Below are 25,861 nucleotides of genomic sequence, written 5' to 3'. Positions count from 1 at the left end.
GCCAGACGCGGATGTTGGATTTTCGTAGGGCAAACTTTAATAAACTCAGAGACATGATGTGTCATACCATGGACGAGAATGCTGGAAGGGAAGGGAGCATGTGAAGGGTGGGCGCTACTCAAACAAGAGCTATTGCATGCTCAATCAATGACTATTCCAGAAAGACGAAAACACTGCAGGAACTCTAAGAAGCCTATTTGGATGAACAGAGAACTTCAAGAGGAACTAAGAAAGAAAAGGAAAATGTTCAGGATATGGAGGGAAGGACAGAGCTCTAAAGAAGAGTACCTACAGGTTACTAGGCACTGTAGATCAATCATCAGAAAGGCCAAAGCTGAGAGTGAGCTAAGATTGGCTAGGGAAGCCCATTGTAACAAGAAAAGATTTTTCAGTTATGTCAGGAGCAAACGTAAAGTCAAGGAGGCAATAGGCCCACTGTTGGGTGCAGATGGACAAACTCTAACGAAAGATGCAGAGAAAGCAGAAAGGCTTAGTGCCTATTTTACATCAGTTTTTTCCCACAGGTCAAAGTGTTTAGGCACATCTAGAGATGGCTGTAGCAAAAGGATAGTGTCTGGGTGGCAGGTTAACATGGATAGAGAGGTTGTCGAGAGGCATTTAGCTGCACTGGATGAGTTCAAATCCCCTGGTCCAGATGAAATGCACCCGAGAGTACTCAAAGAACTTTCCAGAGAACTTGCACAGCCCTTGTCCATCATCTTCGGAACCTCTTTAAGGACTGGAGATGTCCCGGAGGACTGGAAAAGAGCAAACGTTATTCCGATCTTCAAAAAAGGGAGGAAGGATGACCCAGAAAACTACAGACCAGTGAGTCTGACCTCTGTTGTGGGGAAGATAATGGAGCAGATATTAAAGGGAGAGATCTGCAAACATCTGGAGGACAATTTGGTGATCCAAGGAAGTCAGCATGGATTTGTCTCCAACAGGTCCTGCCAGACCAACCTAGTTTCCTTTTTTGACCAAGTAACAGGTTTGCTGGATCGGAGAAATTCGGTTGATGTCATTTACTTGGATTTTAGTAAAGCTTTTGACAAGGTTCCCCATGATGTTCTGATGGATAAGTTGAAGGACTGCAATCTGGATTTTCAGATAGTTAGGTGGATAGGGAATTGGTTAGAGAACCGCACTCAAAGAGTTGTTGTCAATGGTGTTTCATCAGACTGGAGAGAGGTGAGTAGCGGGGTACCTCAGGGCTCGGTGCTCGGCCCGGTACTTTTTAACATATTTATTAATGATCTAGATGAGGGGGTGGAGGGACTACTCATCAAGTTTGCAGACGACACCAAATTGGGAGGACTGGCAAATACTCCGGAAGATAGAGACAGAGTTCAACGAGATCTGAACACAATGGAAAAATGGGCAAATGAGAACAAGATGCAATTTAATAAAGATAAGTGTAAAGTTCTGCATCTGGGTCAGAAAAATGAAAAGCATGCCTACTGGATGGGGGATACGCTTCTAGGTAGCACTGTTTGTGAACGAGACCTTGGGGTACTCGTGGATTGTAAACTAAACATGAGCAGGCAGTGTGATGCAGCGGTAAAAAAGGCAAATGCCATTTTGGGCTGTATCAACAGAGGCATCACATCAAAATCACAAGATGTCATAATCCCATTGTATACGGCACTGGTCAGACCACACCTGGAGTACAGTGTGCAGTTCTGGAGGCCTCACTTCAAGAAGGACGTAGATAAAATTGAAAGGGTACAGAGGAGAGCGACGAAGATGATCTGGGGCCAAGGGACCAAGCCCTATGAAGATAGGTTGAGGGACTTGGGAATGTTCAGCCTGGAGAAAAGGAGGTTGAGAGGGGACATGATAGCCCTCTTTAAGTATTTGAAAGGTTGTCACTTGGAGGAGGGCAGGATGCTGTTTCTGCTGGCTGCAGAGGAGAGGACACGCAGTAATGGGTTTAAACTTCAAGTACAACGATATAGGCTAGATATCAGGAAAAAGTTTTTCACAGTCAGAGTAGTTCAGCAGTGGAATAGGCTGCCTAAGGAGGTGGTGAGCTCCCCCTCACTGGAAGTCTTCAAGCAAAGGTTGGATACACACTTTTCTTGGATGCTTTAGGATGCTTAGAGCTAATCCTGCGTTGAGCAGGGAGTTGGACTAGATGGCCTGTATGCCCCCTTCCAACTCTATGATTCTATGATTCTATGATTCTATGAAGGATTTAAAAAACAACTGAAATTGAAGAGATACGACTTTCCTTGATTTATTATTGCCATTATTGTCCCAGTGCATCTGTACTGTTTCACAATTGTGTTTTTCACTGGAACCTACCCCTCCCAGTTATATTTTGCTTTATTACATAACAACAAAACAAATCACAAAGAGAGAGAATTAGTCAATTAGTAATAGAAGAATTAATCCCATCTGTATACAATTATAAAAGAGCATATATAAAAACTGGAATGTGTGATATGATGTTCCATTCTGTGAGGAAAAAGCTGACTATCTCTTTTAAAAGAACATCCAGTTCAAAAAATTGGTTCACACTAGTATCTTTCTTCCCATTAACTTAACAAACTATTCCAGGAGCAGATTTATTCAAAGGTCCTTTTGGATGTGGACATGGTAAGTGTTGTAACCTAACTCAAAATATGAAGACTTTTATTAATCCTGTGGATAAAAAAAATGTTTTAAACTACTATACAAATATGCAATTCAGATATGGTTATTTATGCCATCAGATGTTCTTGCTGTAAGGTATATGTAGGGAAGACCTAAAACTCAAATAATTGAACATAGAAGGAACATACTTTGCCAAATAGTTGGTGCCCCTTTGCTACAGCATTTCATGGGAAAAGAACATAGACTCACTGATTTCATTGGGGTGGATTTATTCATGAATGCAGCAGGTTTTGCCCCAAGTTTTGTAATAATTTGTATCATGGGGTCCTTATATTATTTGTTTTTCATACATAATTAGGTTTTTATAGATCCATTTGATGAAGGCTGCATTGCAAAATATGTAGAAGCTTTATAGAATCATAGAGTTGGAGGGGACCTCCTAGGCCATCTAGTCCAACGCCCTGCACTATATAGGTGTCATGAACCCCTAGTTCCTGACCCATAGTTCTCACCTTCTCACATCCTGTTGAGTTTTGCTAATACTCCCGGATCTCCCGCTAAGTTGTGTCACCTTCCCTAGCCCACTCGGGAGAACCCCTCCCATCTCTCATCTCCACTTGCATTTCAAAGGCTTGCCCAGTTCTCACTTTCTTATCTCACTCAGAACCTAGTCTAAACACCAGATGGCTGACTCGGATGTTCTGGCACCCCATAGATCAAAAGGGAATTATATTGCTCTTTTTGTGTGAACCAATGTTACTGCCAAATGTGGCCCCAGTGCCCCTCACCTTGCCTAGCTAAGGTATATCAGCTTTGCAGTGTCTGTGCCCCCCCTTGCCCAGTGTCTGTCAAGATCCCTGTCTAAGAGCTTTTGCAATGTGCTGATCTTTGTCCTGATTCTCCAAATAAAGACTTTTATTTAAAGCTTCATCCTGAAGTCAGAGAGTGATGTCTGTGGGGCAAATCTGCTGGGTCTCAACCGCTTGGTTCCTGACAGGACACTCACAACCCTATCACTCATCCACTGTAACCTGCCTCCCCCTGGAACCTTCACAGAATCAGCCTCTCCGTCAGATGGCTATCCAGCCTCTGTTTAAAAATTTCCAAAGATAGGGAATCCACCACCTCCCGAGGAAGCCTGTTCCACAGAGAAACCGCTCTAACTGTCAGGAACTTCTTCCGGATGTTTAGATGGAATTTCTTTTCAATTAATTTCATCCCATTGGTTCTGGTCCATCCCTCTGGGGCAAGAGAGAACAACTCTGCTTCATGTAACAATAAGTTAGTTACTGATCATTTGGCATTTTTTTTGCCTTTTTGTTTTGCTGGTTCCCTAGTGAAACACGGCACTTCTGACAGTGTCCTCAACCATTGGTATACAGGTCCTATATCCCAGTTCCTGGAGCCACTGATGCAAGATGGAGCCACTGAATGCATTGGAACACAATGGAAAACAATTTACGTAATATGGAGGTGGTGATTTCCAGTACTGACCTTCTGTAGCTTGACAACATGACACACATGAGGATCTCAGAACTGCAAAACAATGTGTACTTGGAGTTTATGAATGCAGTTTTTTTGTAACAGAACCCTCCTCCCTCACAGGAACCCACAACTCCCCACAAAGGGATTTATACTCAAGTAGGACAAGCCAGACTTCATAATATATTTGTTATGGTTTATTTATTTATAGGCAGATCACTTCACTATTTACAGTACATGAATGTAGAGATTCTACAGTCTTTGTGATGTAAACAAGTAACTCCACAGCGGGGGAGTCTCAAAAAGAAACCAGTTCTGAAGTATTTACACAATTTAAAATAGAACTTTTATATACCCACCAGACAGATATAGAGAATACATTGAGCAATTTGGTTAAATCCTCTACGAAACTATAGAATCTGACAATGTAAAAATACAAGAAACGTTCTCTCATTTAGAAGGTAGGCGTTGAAAGCACACTAGAAATAAATCTTTTTTTTAAAAAAAATAACAAGAACAAACAAAAGGCTTAAGGATTTATGCCAATTAAAGTTAAAGTATATTACATAAATAAGGACACAAACAAAATGGGGGGAGAAAATTATGTGAAATATAAAATCATCTACTTTTTTTTAAAACAACAAACTAAAAACTTGATTTTTTTAAAATTGCAGAAGGGCCAATTCTACTGCTTTTACTTATCCAAGAGAAAATCACCATATCATTAATGCATGTAAAAGAATGGAAGAATTAGGCCCTTCTAATTATTAACAATTTTTTTTCCAAAAAAAGTTAAGATCTAGCATTTATTATAAATAATATAGCAAATGTGCCCCTCTTTTAGGTGAAATTCTTACACCTTTCTCAAGAAATGCATCAATTTAATCTCTCTGGTTCACATACATTCATAAACACACACTGCAAATAGTGGTATTAATTGCTTTTTTTCCAGCTTCCCAATAAATAATGCCTCTTAAAGCACCAGTGGCTGCAGGGGTTTGTCCTACTACAGGGGTTTGTCCTACTAGTCACAATCATACACAGATTCTTCCACTTAGAAAAAAAATAAAAAGCTTTCCCGAAATAGTTTTTCCTCCAAATACTTTAAAAATTCAGCACCCAATCGAGTAGCTTGGGTGCACTCTGATAACCGCTGAGTCAGGCACCAGCTGGGCTGCCTATTCTCTTCAACGCTGCAGAATTCTTTGACCATCAGAATTTGCAAACAATGAAGAAAGTGCCTCTGCCTTTGGAGCGCTCCATAGGCACAATGGATCACAGCTCAGGTTTAGTTGGGCTATGATTGCCAAGGATGGATGGAATTATGATTGATGCACACCTCATTACCCTTCAGTTCAATCCAACACAGGGAGATGATTCTATGATGTCATGGCATCTTGCTACTTTTATTTTCAGAGACTCACAAAAGCCAGACTCAGAGATCTCATTCCTATGCCTCACTGAAGCAGCAAACTTGTATCTGAGTGCTGCAAACCTCTAGGCAGGGCCTGGAGATCTTTCAGATTTACAACTGATTTCCAGCTGACATTCATCAGTTCCCCTGGAGAAAATGCCCATTTTGGGGGGCAGAATCTATGGCACTATACCCCACTGATGTCTCTCCCTTGCCCCACCCCACCCCACCCCCTTCAGGCTCCAATCCCCTATCTCCAGGGAATGCCTGACCAATACGTTTGTATATACACATGTGTATACACACACACACACACACACACAAAACCAGGAAGAAACATTGTATCTTAGTCTTCTCCCTGATACACTGGTTTCTTGTGCACATGTATTTATTTTAATTTATTGGTTATGTAGTCTACACCATAGAGATTCCTGTCTCAGGTGCTCAATGAATCTTTTCGACTTCTGAGGGCGTATTTTGTGGCATGTATCCTAGAATAAACTGGTTCTCCAGCTATTGCCAAGGGTAGGCTTGCAATTATCAGGATATAAAGGCAAAATGAACAAACCCCCTGGATTTTTTGGGGAGGGGGATTCATGGCTCCCAAAGGGCATGGAGACACCTGTATTCATCCAGAAACACTTCATGGGTAAACCATATTAAAAATATTTAAACAATCAGCTCTTATGGATGCAGGGAACCACAGGGAAAGGGCCATAATATACACAAGGGAATGTCAGCATTTCATACAAATGAAGCCTACATACATACTGATTTTTGCTGAGTTTTCAAAAAAGAAGAGCTAAGTGGAAAGCAAAAGGCTTCATGCACTTATACAGACTACCCTGTTGGATTAAGAAAAACAACAGAAGAAATACTCAGGTTCACCTAATGGCTTATTATTTTATCTGGCAAAGAACAGAAAAGGCAGAATCATCTGCATGCACACGTACAGATATACACACACAGAGCGACTCTGCTAAGGCTCATGAGAAAATTCTGATACTAATCACAGAAATGCAAGACAAAGTTGACAAGAATGTCATGGAGGTAGCCAGGCCCAGGCGAGTCACTCTGAGCAGTAATACGAGTCTTTCAGATGATGGGAGGCGAGAGAACTGAAACCCAGCTATGCCACAGGAATCCTCTTTCTAATGCTACTCTCTTCATGTTCCAAAGGATTCACTCGCTGAATGTAGCACATTAATTTGTGTTTCACATTAATCAATGGTTGATGAAGGGCCGAGGATAAGAAAATGGCTTATGACTTATTCCTATTATTATTATTATTATTCCTGATTTAAAAAAATGAACATCAGAGGGGATTTCTGTCTCACACATTCAGATACACACACATCTCTCTCTCTCTCTAGATATATATAACTATTTCTATTTAAAAAAATAAATGTCTCCCAAATGATTGCCTTTCTTAATACACCCTTTATTCCGAAACATCCAGGAAAAACGAATTCTCTTTCCTTATTTTATCTAGGCTAGTTCCACTGCTTGTTTTTATGGCTAGGCCTGCCCGTCAACTCTAGGAGGTACTGGCATTATGCATATTATTACCAGAAAGAATAGAGGAGTAAACCAGACAGACTCTACAGAAGTCTAGGCTGCAAAACACAGAAGCATGGTAATTTGGAAAGGGACAGAAGGTTGAACGTGAAGGTAAGTGATTCCCTTCCTTAAATAGGAGGCACTCGGACATTCTTAGCCAGGGGATCTCAATGCATTGTCCCTGTGAACTCAATATGAGCTGGACAGAACTGCACCAAGGGAGGATCTGACCAAACATGTTACTGGCAGTGATGGCTACAGTAAGAGATAAAATCAATGATAGTTTTCAATCTCAGGAAAGAATAACCTCCCTTAACTTTTTAGTTCCAACACAGGACACCAAATGGCATCCTGCAAATGCCCTTCTAAAGCAAAAAGAGTTGCCCTTCTAAAGCAAAAAGAGTTATCTCCAACAACCTGGGTAAAAATTGTTCACACTGTGGTAGATAATAGCTGGGATCCTATACTACGTCTTCCTTAGACTATGAAAGCCTTCCTCTGAGGAAAAAGAACTCTCAGAAGGTATTCAACTTATTGGTAGGGAATTATAGCACCCAATCCCAGGACCCCCTGCCAAGCCAAGCCAAGCAACCATAGTATTCTGGGGGTGTTGCAGCACTTGAGTGGTACTTGACCACCCTCCTCTCTGCAGTGCCAGGCTAGGCCCGCAAACAGGACGTCCATGGAGCAGGCCATGGTACAGAGCTGGTGGGCTGAGCTGGGCTTGCCCCAAACAGGGACACAAGGGGGTTAACTCCTTTGAACCTAGAAGACTCCTCTGCTATACAGAATTGGGTCTTCAGCCAGTATCATCTCAGGATGACTTGCTGGAACACACATGGAGCCTCCCCGGCTATTATCCTCCTGCCCCATGACTGATTGCAACTTCCTAAGCCACCATAAGAGCGTATATAAGGGCAAAGAGTTTTCACACTGACCCCTGTTGATTAATATAAACTTAGCTGTGCTTCTAAAATAGCCATGAAAATAAATCACGGTTACTGGTATGCCATAACCAGCACTGAATCTCTAAACATGCCAGTCCAGTTCTACATTCAACAGTACTGGGTTGGTGCCGTCCCCAGCGGCAGTGAGAAGGCCTCACTATCCAACCACTACCCATACCCTTTCACCAAACGTGTGCACTTGTGCACATGTGTGCATATTGCATAAAGTCCTAGTGAAGTTTCTTGCAAAAAATAAACTAAAATTATAGGCTTCAGGCAACACAAAGACCACTTATTGCACCTCTCCCTGAAGCTGGGATTGAGAGGCCATGTGCGTTACCAGATCTTCCTTCCTCCAAAGAGTATGCTCAAATATCACTGGCAAGTCCAGCCTCTTGAAGCCAAGTAAGTACAAATCAGCAGCTGCAAAGGATTCCTACTGAATGCTGCCCCTTTTGAAGAGCAGAAGGATCCTCCTCTTCCTCCTCCTCTGACACATTCAACCCTTTCAACAGGCTTACAATTTGATGCATTTTCCATCTCTCTGACCAAATCGGGATCTGAACTGTGATCCACCTTTATAACCGAGCCAGGAGATGGAAGAATTCCACTTTTTGATTGTTGGGATGGTTACTTCCCCCCCCCCTCTGTTCGATTGTTCTCTGAAAACATCAGCACAGCACAGGACAGGACAGTCCTACCCACCCTAAATGTGTCGCTATATACATTCTACAGTAAGCTCTATAGCAATCACATGTAAACATCATTGTGGTGAGGAAATACTAGGACAGAAAAAGGCAGAGCTACAATGAGGCACTTGTCAATAGCAGATGCTTCCTTTGGGCCAGGCCTCACTACAGGCTGATTACAGGAGGACTGAAGAGCCTTCCAATTTCTCAGGAAGTTCCAAGACACAGGTGGCACAAGCAATGTGCAGTATCAAATATACTGACTTAAAAAAAATCTTTTGCAGTCAATTGTGAAATCATGACATTAAAAGTTGCACATCCAAAGGGAGAACTAATCAAATTATTCATACAGGACACTGTGACCTCCCTTGTGGTGTTTTCGGCATGTGCAATTCTTACTGAGTCAATGGGACTACTTAGACATGTAAGGCTTTGGACAGCTAAACTGGGAAGTTGCTAAGGTGTTGGCAATAGTTGAATAAATGTTAATGAAAGAGGGACCTTAGGGAAGATAATCTATCTGTTGGTAGAATTAAGGCTCTAATAATCTATCTACATGGGATGGCTGAATCCCAGAGGTCTCCCCTTTATGTGACAAATAAATCAGATACGGTAACTGATGGAAAACCTACCAAGATTATTTGGTCCCTTCTGGAAAATGCTGTCTATTGACATTTCTGTTGGTTTCTTGGTCTCCCCCTCACATCCCTCATTGTATAGTGTCTGCTATACAGGTGAGTACTAGCTGCTTGAGAAGGTAACAAACTGTGTGGCAGTTACGGAGGGGATCCTTTCCCTAACAATTTTCTGATCAGGAAGGTTGCTCATATCCTCTGCCCTGGCCGTCGGGCTAATATCAAAGAGTCCCATTCTCTATAACCCATTTCCCTGAACCATTGTAACCTTGGCTAGGCTGATTTTCAGCGCAGCCCTAAGAAGAGCTGAAGCCTTCTAAGCCTATTGGCTTCTATGACCTTAGAACAGGGGTAGTCAAACTGGGGCCCTCCAGATGTCCATAGATTACAATTCCCATGAACCCCTGCCAGCGTCCATTGTAGTCCATGGACATCTGGAGGGCTGCAGTTTGACTACCTCTGCCTAAGAAGGATGTCACCTGGTTTAGGGTTGCAGAGTTAGTGAACCCATAAGAAGCCAGTCAAGGGAACAAGCCTTAAGGAGCTACAGAAAAGTCAAAAAGCTGCAATAAATATGTAACATTTTGTGCCTTTTGGAGGATAGGGAGAAAGCAGGTCCTTTGACAAACTTCTTGATGGGAAGAGCCAGGATCCTGGATTACTGCCACTATGGCTAGATGATTTATGGTATGGCTTATTAGACTCCACTGAGGAGAATAGTTTTACAGTAGGTGGTCATGCCCAGCTGGTAATCTATACACCATTAGCTGGCTTTGAGCATCACATCCTCCTCTCCAGAGCAATGGCATGGATTTTTTTGCCCCCATTTTATCAGGTATTGCCAAGAAAGCCTCCTGCTACCCATCTAGCAGGAGATGTTGTTTTGGTTAAAATGGCCAGGTGGTAAAGACCTATTCCTGAGGCTACCAATAATGTGACATCATGGCCTTGAATGGTTTGCCCCCTGTTCCTGTACTTCGAACGCCCACATTTTATTTACTGAGATCATGTGAAACAACAGCTGCCATCATAATGTACATTATGATAAGGAAGCCTTTGGCAGAATCCTTCTGGGGTAACTCCCAGACCTTTTCAGTCTTTCTGCTTTCCTGGCATGGAAGACAGATGGAGCTTTACTAACTTGTAACACTGCCAATTTTGTGTTCTTAGAAATTCACAGTTTGAAAACTCTCTTCCTACGTACCCCAGTTCCAATCTGCTCAATCAGTTCATTGAATCTCATGCAATTAACTATTTGGGAATGGAGATTTTACAACTCAGCCCATGAAAATGGAAAGAATGGCTTATAGCAATATGGAAAAATATATCATTTGATAATGCCATTAAGAGCTGAACTGGAATTCTCCACCAGGGAGGGAAAGCAATTTCACCTGAGCCACTAACTGAGGAGTACCTTTCTGTACTGGCCACATCTGCTTGGGGGAGGGGCAAGTGCCTCATTACAGTGCATAGTTAAAAAATCAAGGAAGCGGTACAATAAATCTGAATTACAGTACATCTGAGCCATAAATACATTATAAGTATATATTTCTTTCTTCTATTAAAAATTAGTTTACAATCCTGATTCTATTCACAATTAACAATTTTATCATCACGCACTACAGACAAAAAAAAAAGTTATGGTGAACACAGCTGCAACTTCACGGCAGGAATAGGGAATAGGGGCCAGTCAGAGATAGGGGTGGACGAGAAGGGGACAGGGGGCTTTTACGGGCTCATCCTAACACAACCATTCAGAAGCAAAGTTACGAATGTGTGGCAGTGGAACATTAACACCATGGGGACTCACAGACAGAAGCAGCTTGTTCAATGTAAACATCGATTTAAAGGGACAGCAGTCTCTCTCTCAGTCTTGTTGTATACTTGATCATTTCTTTGAAAACGTAAACATATTGGAAGTGCCTTGACTGAGGTATTGAGGTATTCCTCAAAGGTTAAGGCTGTTACCGATGCAGGCTTTCCTGGGCCTCCTGCAGCAGGCTGTCGAAATCCATGGTCTCATATTTACTTTTTACTGGAGCCAGGGAAGATTCTTCTGTACTGGAGTCTGGTAGTGGGAGAGACCAAACACAAACCTGTCATGAAGACACTAAGCAGGATACAGATGAACCAAACAATGCATTCCTTTTCCTTTTTTTTAAAAAAAGCCATAAGAATAATTTAGCATCCTTCCAAGTTTTTAGGTATGAGGGGAATTAAAATAACTAGTGCACACATCTGATAGCTGAAATTTCTGATTTGACAAAACTGGGGGTTATATGCTATCAACTAAAGATTAAAATTAAGGAGAACTGACCTTCTGACACAAACAACTGTCAAGGGACAATTGCACTTAGGTTAGGGCAAAACTACATGCTACAAAGAAGATCTATGACTGGCAGTACAATTCTGGCAATATGCTGAAGTCAATGGGCTTAAAAGAGTGTAACTCTGCTTAGGATTGCATTGTGGATCTCCCAGTATTTTCTGTATCCCTAAAGAGAAATTGTGGAGGATATAAAAATGGGGTAAGAATATCTGTCATTACCCACCGTGGTAAATAGCATCTAGAAGACTCCTGGGACATCTATCAATGGAACAGCACCAGGTTCAGGGTGATGTTTGCTTTTTTAGTATTAAAAGGAACATTGTAGGATATGATCACAGATATTCTTTATGTAGTTTCACCCTAATTTCTTTGTGGGATTCAGTTCACAAATCTGAGGGAAGGATTTGACAGCTGAAGGGAGTTAAAAACAGACAGCAATTCATAATAAACGCACTTTGGACTCTCGTCTTGTCTATCTTGAGGTAACTGGCCATGTCCATGTTATCAAACTTGCTATTTCCAGGATGCAGAGTCAAGTGAAGTGCAACATTCCTTGCAAAGACAAGTGAATTAAAAACTGTGTAGATGAAATTCCTGGAATAATACGCCTACGCGTAGAAAGAGATGGCTGATCCAAACATCTCTGAAAGAACTTCAGGAATCCCTGACTGTGTAAAGCAGCCAAGAATAGTCATAAATCTGTTGGGGAGGAAATGAACTCTAAGCACAGCTTATGGAGGAGACACTGCCATGAAGAGGGGTCACGGATCAATGGCAAAGCACACGTTTTGTATGTACAATCTAGTTAGTGGGTTTTATGCAGCATGTATCAGGAAAGATTTTTCATTGCCTTCATTTGCTTCATTGGGCTATTCTTGACTTGAAAAAAATAATTGCCAGTAACTGCAGCCCAAAATGAAGACCACAGTGAGGAAGTGGATCTTTTTGGCTCATCATGATTGCAGGCTTACCCAAGTCAATGCCTCTGGTCCAGAAGAAGTGCCCGAAGCCACCATAACTCAGTTGGAATGAAGGCTCATTTCTTTTCCTCAATGAGGCACCATTCTTCAGAGATAAAGCGGCATGTTCTGAACACCGGTATGTGATAAAGCCATATTTATCTCCCCTGAGCAATTAACAAACAAACACACAAACACAAAAGAGCCAATATAAGCATAGCCAACTACATATGAACCTCCAGTTCTTCTGCCAGCTTCGGCCCAGCTCACTAAAGTCTAGGGCTTTGTCTATAAATTACAATAAACAAACATATTTGGATAAGGTAATCAAAACTAAGCACAAAGCAATGTGGCAACCCTGAAATCAAAGGGTATTTGATTGTTTGTTTATCTCACATATTATGTTTGCTTGCCACAGGAAGGATCAAGAGCTTATTCTAGCACTTTAACCCACCGCTCCTGAAATTTCACCAGGCATTTCCCACATATTTTCCATTCTGCTTTGAAAAAAGTAAGCTGATCTTACTTTTTAAACTGTGCACACAGTGCTGGGACCATTAGATATTCACAGACACATACAGTGCAGAGTACAGGTCAATGGAAGGCTGATCTACATATTCAGAAGTCACATGGTGACTCCTCACGACTTTTATCTTTTAAGGATTGGGGAGGGGAATGCCCTGCATTAAAGGCTTCCTAGCTGTAGAAAATTAGTATATCAAAAAGAACTATTCACTTTGATAGCATATGGCAGCACTCAGATATGCCTCATCTGAACACCTGCTTTCTGAAACAGCACAGTCAGAAGAACCTGTACCCAGTTTATGTAAAGGGACACATGGCTGGCCTCACAATGGCACTCACAGAGGTCTGCCTCAAACTTCATGAAGGCTGTTTGAAAATTCTCCCATCCAAGTTGCCTCCTTGGCAAAAAACAAAGCAACCACATCATTTCAGAGTAAGATCAAGCCTTCTGTCCGATGTGGCAAACTAATGACCCCAACACATGAAACCTGAGGAGATGAGTTCCCATGTGAGGATACATCGTCATTTATGAATGCATATATTAGACTTTACAATTTTTCAGTCTTTATCAAAGATGCTCAGTTGCCTGTTCATTTTTTCCTGCCTCATTTCCCCCCTATTTATTTAGCATGACTCATCAGTTTTCTTAATTGAACTGAAAACTGACTTTAACGTTTTGGGAAGGTAAAAATGAAATAAATAAGTTGCTTCTAGGATAGGTTGTGGTTAGTTTATCTGGATACATTTGGAAAGCTTGACTCTCATGTTCCCAACAGCCAAATATCACAGTCTACATTCATGAGTTCTAGTGATCTTGAGAAAAGTGAGTTGTAACTGCTTTAAATAAATGAAGAAGAAGAAGAGTTGGTTCTTATATGCCGCTTTTCCCTACCCGAAGGAGGCTCAAAGCGGCTTACAGTTGCCTTCCCATTCCTCTCCCCACAACAGACACCCTGTGGGGTGGGTGAGGCTGAGAGAGCACTGATATCACTGCTCGGTCAGAACAGTTTTATCAGTGCCGTGGCGAGCCCAAGGTCACCCAGCTGGTTGCATGTGGGGGAGCGCAGAATCGAACCCGGCATGCCAGATTAGAAGTCCGCACTCCTAACCACTACACCAAACTGGCTCTCATGAATACATGTCCAGGTGAGAGTACCTAGATCTCTCTGTAAAATTCTGTTAATATTCCTAGTTGGCATTACTTCCTCAATATCTGTAACCGCTCGGGGAGCAGTATACATAATTGGTTAAGGGGTAAGTGGGCGGAGAGTGGGCGGGGCCGGTCCAGGTGAGGGCCCAATTGGAAGGCATGAAGCACCTTCCGATTGGGACCTCACCCGGACAGACCAGAGTTCTAGCCAGTCGGGTGAAGGCAGGACAGGACAGAGCTTTACCCAGTTGAGATGCACAAAGCCTCAGACAGGTCACGCCAACTCAGGACTTTGGCCCAATCATTGGGCCAAAGTTCTGACAGGGCCCGCACACCCAGCCCAGCCAGGGGCAATCTGGAGACATCACTGCCCATCTGCACCGCAGGGAGAGGAGGTCAGTAGGGCTGCCAAGGGGGATGAGAACAGAGGCTTGGACAGGCTGTGCCAGCCCTTTTCGCCCCAAGGCTGCCCTAACTGTCATGTCCAACAGTAACTTGCCTCAGCACTCTGACAGAGGGGGCAAGAGGCTGGTGAGTGCTCTCACTCCCCCCTCTCTTCAGGCCTGCTCCGAAGAAGCCTCTGACAGCCCTTGACTGAGGGGAGAGAGGCGTTTCCATGAGCAATGCAGGGGAGACTGAGGGCATGGGTGAGGGCCTTCCTTTTGAGGGGGGGGGGAGCTTTCCCCTTCTGCCAAACAACTGGCTAACAGGGAGGCCACAGAAAAGCCTCTTCTCACTTAAAATACTGCTATGGGGGAAGAAACAGCCAAGCAACTCTCTGCAGATTTGAGACCTACCACAGGTTTGCTGTGCAGGTGAGACTGGAAGCTGTTGCGGAGGTTCTTTTGCCTCCTGTTTCATCTGCACAACAATCCTGTGCAGTAGGCCTCAAGTGTTTCAACTCCACAACAACCTGCGTGGGAGGCCTTTAAATGTTTCTTCTCCTCAACCCTGTCCAAACTCCATAGCAGCCCTTTCTGCCTGGGGTGCTGATCTATATACTCTGCAGATGAGCTCCCCCAGCAGTTGGAGCGTACACTACTCCCCCATCCTTTCCTCTTCACCTCTTTGATAATTGGGGGAGGGATGGTTTTTTTAGCCGTCATGTTAGTAGTTTGATGTTTTAATAGGAATTTTAATGGGGTTAGTTGTTGTGACCCGCCTCGAGCCTGTCGGGAGAGGCGGGAAATAAATAATAATAATAATAATAATAATAATAATAATAATAATAATAATAATAATAATAATAATTATAATTATTATTATTATTATTATTATTATTATTATTATTATTATTATTCCAGGAACTCTCCAGGTCCCACCTGGAGGTTAGCTATCCCTGGATTGGAGATATTCCTGGAGATTTGGAGGAGGGCTTTAAAATCGTACAATGTCTCAGAGTCCGGCCTCCAAAGTAGCCATTTTTGCCTGTAGAGCTGATCATTATAATCTAGAGATGAGCAGTGATGTAGAGAGGAAGGTAGAGGTTCACAGACTGTGGTTGGGGTGGAGTAGTTGCGGGTGTGTCCCTCCTGGGCTATGGGCTTTGGCCAGCCCTTACCAGCAACTGTTTTGAATTTTGGGGTGCAGAGAGACAGACAGTCAGACCAATATCAGTCCTGGAAAGTTCAGGGAGATCTAAATCAAGAATATTTCCAGCCTGAAACTGTAAACAGTGAACAACTAAATGGCTGGAGAGACATGGGAACTGAAGTGACTTTTTTCAAGCTTGGCCTGGTAAATAAAAACTCCTATGAACTCAAAGGCATAAGTGGCCCAGAATTTCAAGTGTAATTAGCTTTACAGGAAAGTAGACAGTGAGATTTTGGGGGGAACTAGGTGATCCACTTTTATTAGGCAATGACTTCGCCTTGCGGACAACAACAGTTGCCAGCAGTAGGTCTGAGGCTTCAGAAGGGCAGACATCACCAGCCAAGCACCCAAGTGGATTCTGGGCCCATGTGCATTTCTTTTGAAGGGATGCATGTGAGGGGAGAGAGCTTTCCCTTCAGCCTAACTGCCTAGAGATCAGCTGTACTTCCAAGGGATTCTCAGATCCCATCTGGAGGCTGGCATCCCTAAACCTCAGGGGGATACAATGCTACACAGTCCAAAGTAGCCATTTTTGCCTGCGGAACAGGTCTGTATAGTCTGGAGATGAGCAGCAATTCCAGGCCCCACCTGGAGGTTGGCTGTCCCTGGTCTGAACATATTCCCTGAAGTCTGAAAGTGGGGCCTTAAGTGTGTAGCGCCCCCGCAGCTACCTAGCACCCCCTGACCTATTTCAGGTCAAGAAAACATTGCAGGGAGGAGGTAAGGTTGCCAGATTGGTGTAGGTTCATCTTCTGGAATTTCACACTACCTAGGTGTGCACAAACCTGACTAATGTCAAGACTGCTGTGCATAGAGGGACCTCCTCTTAGGGTTGCCATCTTCCAAGTGAGGCTCTCTACCCCACCTCCCTCAGGGAGAGTCTGCTGTGGGGAGAGGAAGGGAAGGTGACTGGAAAATGCCTTGAGACACCTGAGGCCTGCTGGGTGACTGCGGCCCATTCCCAGTTCTCTCAGACCTCTCACAGCCCCACATCCCTCACAGGTTGTCTGTTGTGGGGAGACGAAGGGAAAAGGTGTTTGTAAACCACTTTGAGACTCCTATGGGTAGTAAACAGCAGGGTACAAAAATCCAGCTCTTCTTCTAAGGAGCAACTGTGAAAGAAGCATTTGGGCACATAACATTTTATCAACAGTAAAAAAATGGGGACAGAAGGAGCAGGGTGGACACCGGTGTACTGTGACTACCCCAAGTGTATTAGGGCAGGGGAACAAGAAGGGAAATGATGTTGAATGCAGAACTGGGAGGAATTGGTTGCCATGTAATCTCCCCCTAAGAAAAGAGATTACTCTCTACTTAGAGAGTAATTTTTCCCTTCACAGTCTGATTTTCCCTTTCGCTTCAACCACTATGCTACAATTCCTAAAGGTCAGCCCTTTCCCATATTTATTATTATTATCATCATCATCATCATCATCATCATCATCATCATCATCATCATCATCATCATCATCATCATCATTAGATTTATTTCCCGCCACTCCCTCATTCACTCATTCAACGAACATTCCAAACCACAGGTTCTTGACACCCATATCTCTACACCCATGCCCTCATTTGTCTCCTTGCTACCACAATCTCCCACACAACACACACATTCAACCCCATGCCCTTACAGACTGGACAACTCCTCCCCTTCCTTTTCTCACCACTAAGTTCTAGCACCCGTTGTATTCCTGGATACAACAGGCTTTGCCCCTAGTAAAATTATAAAGCAGCAGCAGGCATGTGGCTCTTCTGGTTGATGGTAAATGCAAATACAGCTTTCTGTAAGTGAAGGAGTGAGTTTCACTGGTGTAACCTACTTCATATGGTTGTGAGGGTAAAACAACAAAAATAGAATCACTCCATCCATGTATGCCACCCTCAGCTCCTTGGAGGAACTGTGGGACACAAACATGAGAAATGAATAAACGTACTCTGGTTCTATTTTTAAGCTACAATAACTATAAACTAAGTGGCTGATCTGTGTGCCCTTCAGGCTGAATATATTACATATGCTCCCACATATCTCTTACCTATATTATCCCATTAATTTACAATTCTATGATTCATGGAACATAAGACAAGCACTTTTCAAAGGATTACAGTCACAATCACCCTGTCAGGTATTCTGACTCCCACAGAGTAGAATTACCTCAGTGCTGCAATTATTATACCATAAAAGCTAAGCACTTCCTCAGAGAACAGACATCTCCATAGTCCCATAAATGAAACATTTCCCTGCTTTCTGGGCTCCAAATATGTCATATCTACTGTTCCCCCCAAGTGCAGAATATGCAGGCTAATCTCACAACACTCATAGTGTCCCAAAATATTGGTCTGTCATCTCTTGAAATAAGGCAGTTAAAAAAAAAAACTCTTTTTGACCCACCTTTTATTTCTGGTCAAAACATAACACTCAACTATCTCGCCAAACACTTCAAAACGCTGCTTCAGTTCACTGGAGCTCATGCTGCTGGAGAGGTTTTTGATGAACACAACCCGGCCTTCCCCCTGTTAGGACACAATAATAACCAATTAGGCCAGTCTTCGTACTATTCCTTTATGGTTTTACACTTCACACCCCCATCCCTGCCTCCACCCTAGCCAATGAAGTTGCACAACTTGCTGTGTCACAAGACAGGACCAAAAGCACAAAGTATATCATTGCAAACAGCTGTCTGAGTACCTATCACCTGCTGTTTCTTTTTTCAGCTGGCATTACACATATAAACGTGCACTCACTCCTTTATCTTTCACATCTTTCTTGTAGGTTCTAAGCTTATTGGCACACATACAGCAGAACTCCAGAGATATCCCCTCAGCGATATGAACCAAAGGCCTGCCAAACACTCCCTTATAGCCTTACCTAGGACACTGCTAGCAATGCTAGTCTGATCTGAGTGATTGACATTAGGAGAAGGCATTTTTAATCCAGTCAATCAAAATTCTTCTGAGAACCTTGACAGGTGTCAGTGGGGGGAAGGAGGGGAAGAGATAGTTGGAAGAGTAGGTTAATTTGGCATAAGGGAATAATGACATGCAAAAGAACATGGAAATAGTAGCAAGGATGAAGAAGTAAACAAATCATAACTGGAAAAGAATTTTCCCAGTTATATTAACAGGTAAGTGCAGACAGCACATAACCCAAAAGTAGCTCAGAATCATTTCAGTAGCAAGGGATGGGAAGGCCCTGCCAAAATCTGCACTCAACTACCATATTTGCTGGCGTATAAGACGACTGGGCGTATAAGATGACCCCTCAACATTTCCACTCAAAATATACAGTTTGTTATATACCCGCCCCTGCATCTCCCTGTGACCAGCACTAGTGTGCAAGTGCACATGTGCGAGCTCTGTGTAGACAAGGGGTGGGCCGGAGCGCCGCTGCTTCCTGCCAAGCAGAACGGGACGGTCACGCCAAAAAGGCTAGCACCCCTATCTCACTGCTGATGCCCGCCGCGGCCGTGCTGGATGGTATGTAGAATGAGGTGGGCGGCCATCGGGAGGCCACTATGGGCAGCTATGTCTATCCCAACTGAAGTGCTCCTGGCGTATAGGACGACCCCCCCCACTTGGAGGCATGTTTTTCAGGGGAGAAAAGTAGTCTTGTATGCCAGCAAATACAGTAATTTCAACTCTCTGTTGATGACAAGGGAGTCAGAGAGAGAAACAGAAAGAGAGAGAGAGGGAGGGAAGAGTGGAAGTTGTATGACTGGGCAGTCTTGAAGAACTCTATCTGCAAGAAAATTGCCATCACTTTTCTGGCCCAATGACATTAATGGGAACTGAAGAGAGAGTTTTCAGCAATTGAGACAGTCCACTGGGTTATGCTGTTGTCTCAGGAAAGAGGAGAAACACTTATCATTGTTTTCCTGGAGGACATTTTGGGATCAAAGTACAAGCAACACACAAGGGAGATCAGTTAATAGGATCTTTGTTTTAAATCCAGGTGTTTTAAAGCCGTGTGTGTGAATTACCTAAGGACTACGGAGTAAGGGAAGGGAAGTTAACCCTTTTTTTTTGTCCTGTATTTCTGATTTAAAACCCACCTCCTGGAGCTATTATTTCCCTTGTAGGGGCAGCCTTGCAGTAAGATATTAATTTCTCAGCAGGGGCAGGAAGAAGAGGGATTGACAGCGATTCTAAGAAGACTTGCACCCTCCGAAGCCCACTGACTTTAATAGATCTAGAAGGCTGTATAACTGTGTTCAAAATGGGAAAAAGCAAATGGGCATGGAAGGAAGGATTACACCTGCCATATACTTTAACATTTAACTTTAAAAATATACTGATAATATGCAGATTGATCTGCTGGGGTTCCAGGAAGTCAAGGTATGAAATCTGATCATTTTTTTTCTTCATCTATGTTCTTTATTATTATTATTATTATTATTTTGAAGGAAAGCAAGAAGCAGAATGAAAACTGGCTTGCTCGCTAAAACAAAGCAGAGCAGGAGAAAGAGCTTTGTTGCCAAGCAGTTCGCCTTGAGGACTGCACGAGAGAAAGGAAAGGTAGCACACACACCACAGGAGACCTCTCTGCCTTTACGTGCAGTATCCAGGTAAGAACTCCTGCTTGCACAAGGTGCTGCTATTGAAAAGCTTTCTTTTTGTGCTGCTGCAGGCTGCACATGCACCAGTTGCTAGCGTGTCTTAAAACGTGGCTCTTCCAAAGGAGCTTCTGCGGATTTTTAAAGCTACAGACAACTTCCGTGCCACCCTTCAAAAATGTTACTCCTTAGGCCTATTATGCACGGCTGCTGAAACGGCAGCATAGAGAACGCAGAGGAGGAAGAAGCTAAGTAAACCGCTTACGCACGGGACGGAACGCAACAGCGGCAAAACTCAGAGTATCTGATTATCCACATGACTACTCCAGAGCCGCTTCTGGTTGCACCCTGGTCCCGGGAAGCTCCACTTTCTTCGGCATCTCCTAACGCAGATTTTTCGGCGGCATACGTTGACTCTGCACCCAGTTGCCACCTGCAGCATGCATAATTGGTGATTTTAGCCGCTGCCATTCCACCCTGAATGCGGACTTTCGTGCATAATGGGCCTTAGAGAAGAAATGATGGAGTGATGAGGAATAAGCACTAGAAATCCACACCCACCAAAGGCTCCTTAGATGACTGAACCACTAGCTTGGAGGGCGTTCCATACCTCCTGTAGGTATTTTTTTTCTAGTTTCCTTGATTTGCTGGACTTACTGGACTTCATTCCCCACATTACTATTTCATGAATTCTGCACTGGGCTACTGCTGTGCCTAGAGCTCGACATGTTCCCATTTGCTTTCATTCCACTTCTTTCCAATACTCTGACGCTTCTATTGGCCTTGCACCAGGGGATGCCATAATGCCAGCCAATAGACCATGTTACTCTTTTGTGGAATGGAAGTTGAATTGAGGCCCTATGAATTGCTTTGCCTCTTCATACAGATGGGTTTTTGGAAAGAGGAAGAAATCTGTTCTGGTTAGAAACCACACCACTTCCACTCCATTCACTGCAAAAACAAACAAACAAACAAACAAAACATTTGGAGCTCACTGGTCACTTACAATGGCTTTTTCTCTTATCTTCTCCATCTGCCCTGGCTTGCTCACAGTTCCATCCTGACACTGCTTGGGATTTTCGCATCTGTTGTTAAACAAGAAATTACAAAACTTCAGTCCTGAATGGACTTTGCCTGCTCTGAGTGCTAGAAATCACAAATCAAAAGAGGCATGCTCCGTTGTCCACAGGGTCTGACAAGTCTATGTTTTAACATCAACATAGAATGCCACGGATTGTGTTGGCAAACAACCCATTATTACTTTTATAGAAAATGACAATAATAGTAAAAACAATACAGCTACTACTTCTACACGCCTTACTCCTCCTATCACTAACAGCAATGCTTGTTAATAATTAATAATCAATGCATATGCAGTATATAGAGTAAAATAAGAGTTTCCTTCCAGAAACAGCTTACAGGGCTTGATTTCTGCAGTATTATTGAGCTATACCTTCTCTACCTGAAGGCTACCTGCTGCCCATCAAAGATATTTTGATCACAATCTATATTCTGGTCACACTCCTTGGAGCCTCAGTATTTCTGAAAAAGAAGTTTCTCTAGAAGAGGGGAAAATACAGAAAATGTAACCTCAGTTTCTATTCAATTCTCTGTTTTTGGGTCTGCCTGCCTGTACTGCTTTCCTGAACACACGTGAGGCTACCTTGCACTGAATCAGACCTTTGGTCCATCAGGGTCAGTATTGTCTAGTTCAGGGGTCCCCAACCCCCGGTCCGTGGACCGGTCCCGGTCCGTCGATCAGTCGGTACCGAGCCGCAGCTCCTCCTCGTCCTCCTCCCTGGCTGCTGCCTCGTGGGCTGCCCTGCCACTCTGCTGCTGGCTCACCTTCAGTGCTCTCCAGCGGCTGCTATGGCTGGGGCTCCCCCTTGGTGTGGCACTGCACAGCTGCTGCCGGCAGCGCCCCCCAGCAGGCGGTGGGAAGTCAGGGGCACTGGCAGGAAAGCAAGTGGAGTAAAGGCTCAGGCGGCGACGTCCCTCAGCAAAAGACTACCCCCCCCCACCCCCAGGCCTCAGTAAAATTGTCAAGTGTTGACCAGTCCCCGGTGATAAAAGGTTGGCGACCACTGGTCTAGTTAGTCTGGCGGCAGCTGTCCGGGGTCTCAAGCATTCACAACACCTACCACTTGGTCCTTATAACAGGAGATGCCAGGAGACAGAACCTGGGATCTTCTGCATCAAAGCAGAGGCTTTTCCAGGGAGCCATGCCTCCTCCCCTTCTTCATACCTTTCCTCCTTAATATTCTCTTTCCACCCTTCTCTGCATTAAAAAAATCTCACTGTTGAGTGCTTATGTTCTCTTTCCTTATGATAAGAAACTCTCTATCATTTCCAAATTCCATCTCCAAGGGAGTGTCATGGCTCTCCCATGCAACCTCTGATGCTGATGTGCCTGCCAAAGGCCTAGGCTCTACCCCTCTCTCAAGGACTGGCCTCGTGACAGTACCTGAAAGCCCATTTGCTAGCTGGAGACCTGGACCTCTCACATGAAGACTCAGAACCAGACCTTCTTCGGGGACAAGAGTGAAAACTGGCTCTAGAAAGTGGATTCTTGTATGGGCACATATTGGATTCCGAGGGAGTGGAGCAGCATTCTTCCTCCTCTTCTTCCAATGGGGAGCCAATCTCGCTGGAGCTGTCCTCAAAGACAGTGTCATAGTCGGGCACCTTGCAGAAGGCCGTCTCCCTATCATCCAGGGCACTGTCCAAGAGGCCAAAGTGTTTTGTCAAGCTGGCTCTGATCTCCTGGTCTCTCAGCTGTTTGCTGCCCTCCTTTGCTGAGGCCTCATCAGCACCCAATTTGCTTGCACCCCGATAGTGCATGTCAGGCACCCTCCGCTTGTGCTGGCTTTCCATATAGCTCAGGGGTTCCCAGGATTTCAGCACCTTCCTCTGGAGGGAGGCCTCTGACTTCAAGATCTGACAGTAGTCGTGGTCACCGAAAGAATGGGAGAAAGGGCGCTTCAGCATCCCATGTTGCTCAAGGTGAGGTGGGTGGGCAGCAGCCCGACTCAGGTGGGTGTACAGCTCTGTCCGCACTGGATGCTTCTTCTGGAGCCTCCTGGGGTCTGCTCCATGGTCTGTTGCTGGCTGGGGTTCAGAGCTGGTGATGACAACAGTCTCCTTTGCAGGCCTCTGGTGAATGTCTGGTTTATACAGGTCCTCCTCTGAAGGCTTGTATGGTGGAGTCGTTGGTGGTGTGAGACCTTATCTCCCCCAAGAAAGCAGAAGGATAAAACTCTTTCAGTACAGAACCATGGCAATAATAAGCTGTTCACTGCAAGGGGAGGCAGGCCTGAGCATTCATCATGCACTTCCAGCCCCTTCAAACACACTCTTTAAATTGGCCTTGGGTGAGTGTGCCCTGTTATTTAGATAAAAGCTCTCCTGCTTTGGAAAATGGCTCTAGCAGCCTCAAAGGAGTTTGCAAGTTGACGTATGCCTGCTGTTACAAAAGCTGCCCTTCTCCCCAAGGGAAAAAAGGGAAATGTGATTGAAGATGCCTGGATTTCCTTTCCTTCAAGCAGTGATCAGTGAACAGTGAGCAGGTTAACGAGCCAACATTATTTGTGAGACTTAACTCTGGGGTGCAACCCTGTCTTTCCCCTGCTTTTTGGGCAAGCCCCTTTAAAGCGCTGAACTCCACCCTTACCTGCAGTGCCACACAGTTCTACAGTCAGCACTTGCTCAAAGTTCTGCTTCCCAAATGCAGGGTCACTAAAGGAGAGAAGAAAAAACAACAGGTGGTTACAGGGGGACTAAAGGGGATGCTGAAGACACAAAGTGTCCACACTTTGTGACTAACCATGGCCAACCATGCAAAACTTCCGACTCTCAAGAGCTCAAACTAGTCAGGACAATTCAGGCTGCTCAACAGCGTACTTAGGGAATGGCCATCGGGGCTCATGTCCTGGGTGCCATACTGTGCCTCGTCGAGTTCCTGTGGGCGGTGGGAGCTGTGCACCTCAACTGGTCCACATGAGAGTGCCTAGATCTCCTTGCAGGTGGACAATGGCTTGGTGGAGTGTGTGCCAGCTGCAGCAGCCTGCCCCCCCCAATGCTGTAGACCTGAGGGTGGGTCTGGTGGCTGCTCACGTTGGATGAAGTGATGCCTGACAGCTGCCAGACACAACCCCTCCTGCAGCCTTTCCTCTGGTGTGAGTGTTGGTGTGGGCTGCCCCAGGATGGTCATCAGTCCGTTGTCTCACCTTCCCAACAGTGGGGCTAAACCTAAGGACTCATGGCCCAAGGCAGATGGCCCCTCTACTGCTGCCCCTTGGTGGTGGTAGGGGGACATCAGGTGCTAGTCCACAGGTGGATGTTTCTCTGTGGAGACCCACCCCCAGCCCCCTGCATCACCAAGCCCTGCCCACCTGCTTGTCTCAGACACAAAATGGCTATGCCCCTAAGGCTGCTGATTCCCACATTACCAGGCTGGAATACAGCCACAGGACTGTCAGCTTCTGGTAAGAGCTGTCTATTGGTAACCTGGCAGGGTTTTACTTTTTAAAATTTCAAATGACTAGCATGGGCTAATAAAAATGTGAGGGATGAAGACTCTTGGTAGATTTCTATGTTTGTGTGTTATGGGTTCATAATCACAAGCCCAAACCTGCGTGTGATGAGGCATCCTAAGCAGCAAGTGATGTATGTGGTCAGTAGCTCCTGACCATGTATGCATACTCTGCAAGCAAGTCATAAATGCATAAAAATGTACAGGACTGGCTATCAGAAGTCCCAAGGGTAGGTACTCAACTTTGGTAAAACCTCCAGAAAGGCATTCATCGGGTGCTGGTATCTCCATGCCAGAGAACGCTCAACTTCTACCCACCAGTCCAGACCGCCTACTGTGCTGTCTCCTCACTGATCATGGGACATTTCTTTGAGCTTCTTAGCAATCAATATGTTGTGTATGAAATCTTGGTAAGGAATGATTAGCTGACTGAGTCAGGAGACCACAATGCTGTACTGAAATAACAAGGCCTTATGAACAAGGCGTTTCCCCCCCTTAAAACCTTATGCTGCAAATGACATTCTAGTTTGATCCCGGTCAAAGCAATACTTATAGGGCTGCAGGGTTCTGAGACTGCCACTTCCCAGATGGAGCCGGGCTCCCACAACCTGGGCCTATCACCCTATTAAGAAGATGTATTTCTGGCATCGCACTTACATTTGCGCCACGGGCAGCGACAGACACCGGGGTGCTTCTGAAAGGAAAGAAAGTGAGAGCAGAATGACTCAACAAGCTGCAGCTGGGCCCTGGAATGAGGCCGGGCTGCCCATGAAAAGGAAGGCAGCTTAGCGGTCAGACAATGAGGAACGGGGAGCTCTGAATTGGAGGTTTTGCCAGCAGCTTTCATGCGCATGGGGCTCCATCCATGAAGGATGCTGTACTTCATAAAGACCTTT

At 44.4% G+C, this 25,861-nt stretch overlaps 1 protein-coding gene across 4 annotated transcripts in view; it reads right to left on the bottom strand.

Annotated features, from left to right (window-relative positions):
- Positions 1-4,262: 4,262 nt before the first annotated feature.
- Positions 4,263-25,861, bottom strand: part of PPARGC1B (PPARG coactivator 1 beta) — a 185,845-nt gene continuing 164,246 nt past the window's right edge. For all 4 annotated transcript variants that reach the window (XM_077327098.1, XM_077327097.1, XM_077327099.1 and 1 more), the window contains 7 exons: positions 25,623-25,659; positions 24,105-24,169; positions 22,899-23,658; positions 21,441-21,519; positions 18,274-18,395; positions 12,626-12,780; positions 4,263-11,393 (listed from right to left, as the gene is read on the bottom strand). In XM_077327098.1, the coding sequence (XP_077183213.1) occupies positions 11,290-11,393; positions 12,626-12,780; positions 18,274-18,395; positions 21,441-21,519; positions 22,899-23,658; positions 24,105-24,169; positions 25,623-25,659 (1,322 nt within the window). In that variant the 3' untranslated portion in view covers positions 4,263-11,289. The remainder of the gene's footprint in view (positions 11,394-12,625; positions 12,781-18,273; positions 18,396-21,440; positions 21,520-22,898; positions 23,659-24,104; positions 24,170-25,622; positions 25,660-25,861) is intronic.

The sequence above is a fragment of the Paroedura picta genome, chromosome 3 (genome assembly GCF_049243985.1).
Source record: "Paroedura picta isolate Pp20150507F chromosome 3, Ppicta_v3.0, whole genome shotgun sequence".
Taxonomy (NCBI): domain Eukaryota; kingdom Metazoa; phylum Chordata; class Lepidosauria; order Squamata; family Gekkonidae; genus Paroedura; species Paroedura picta.
The sequence above is the reverse complement of the archived record's forward strand: the minus strand, read 5'-3'. Positions and strand labels throughout refer to the sequence as shown.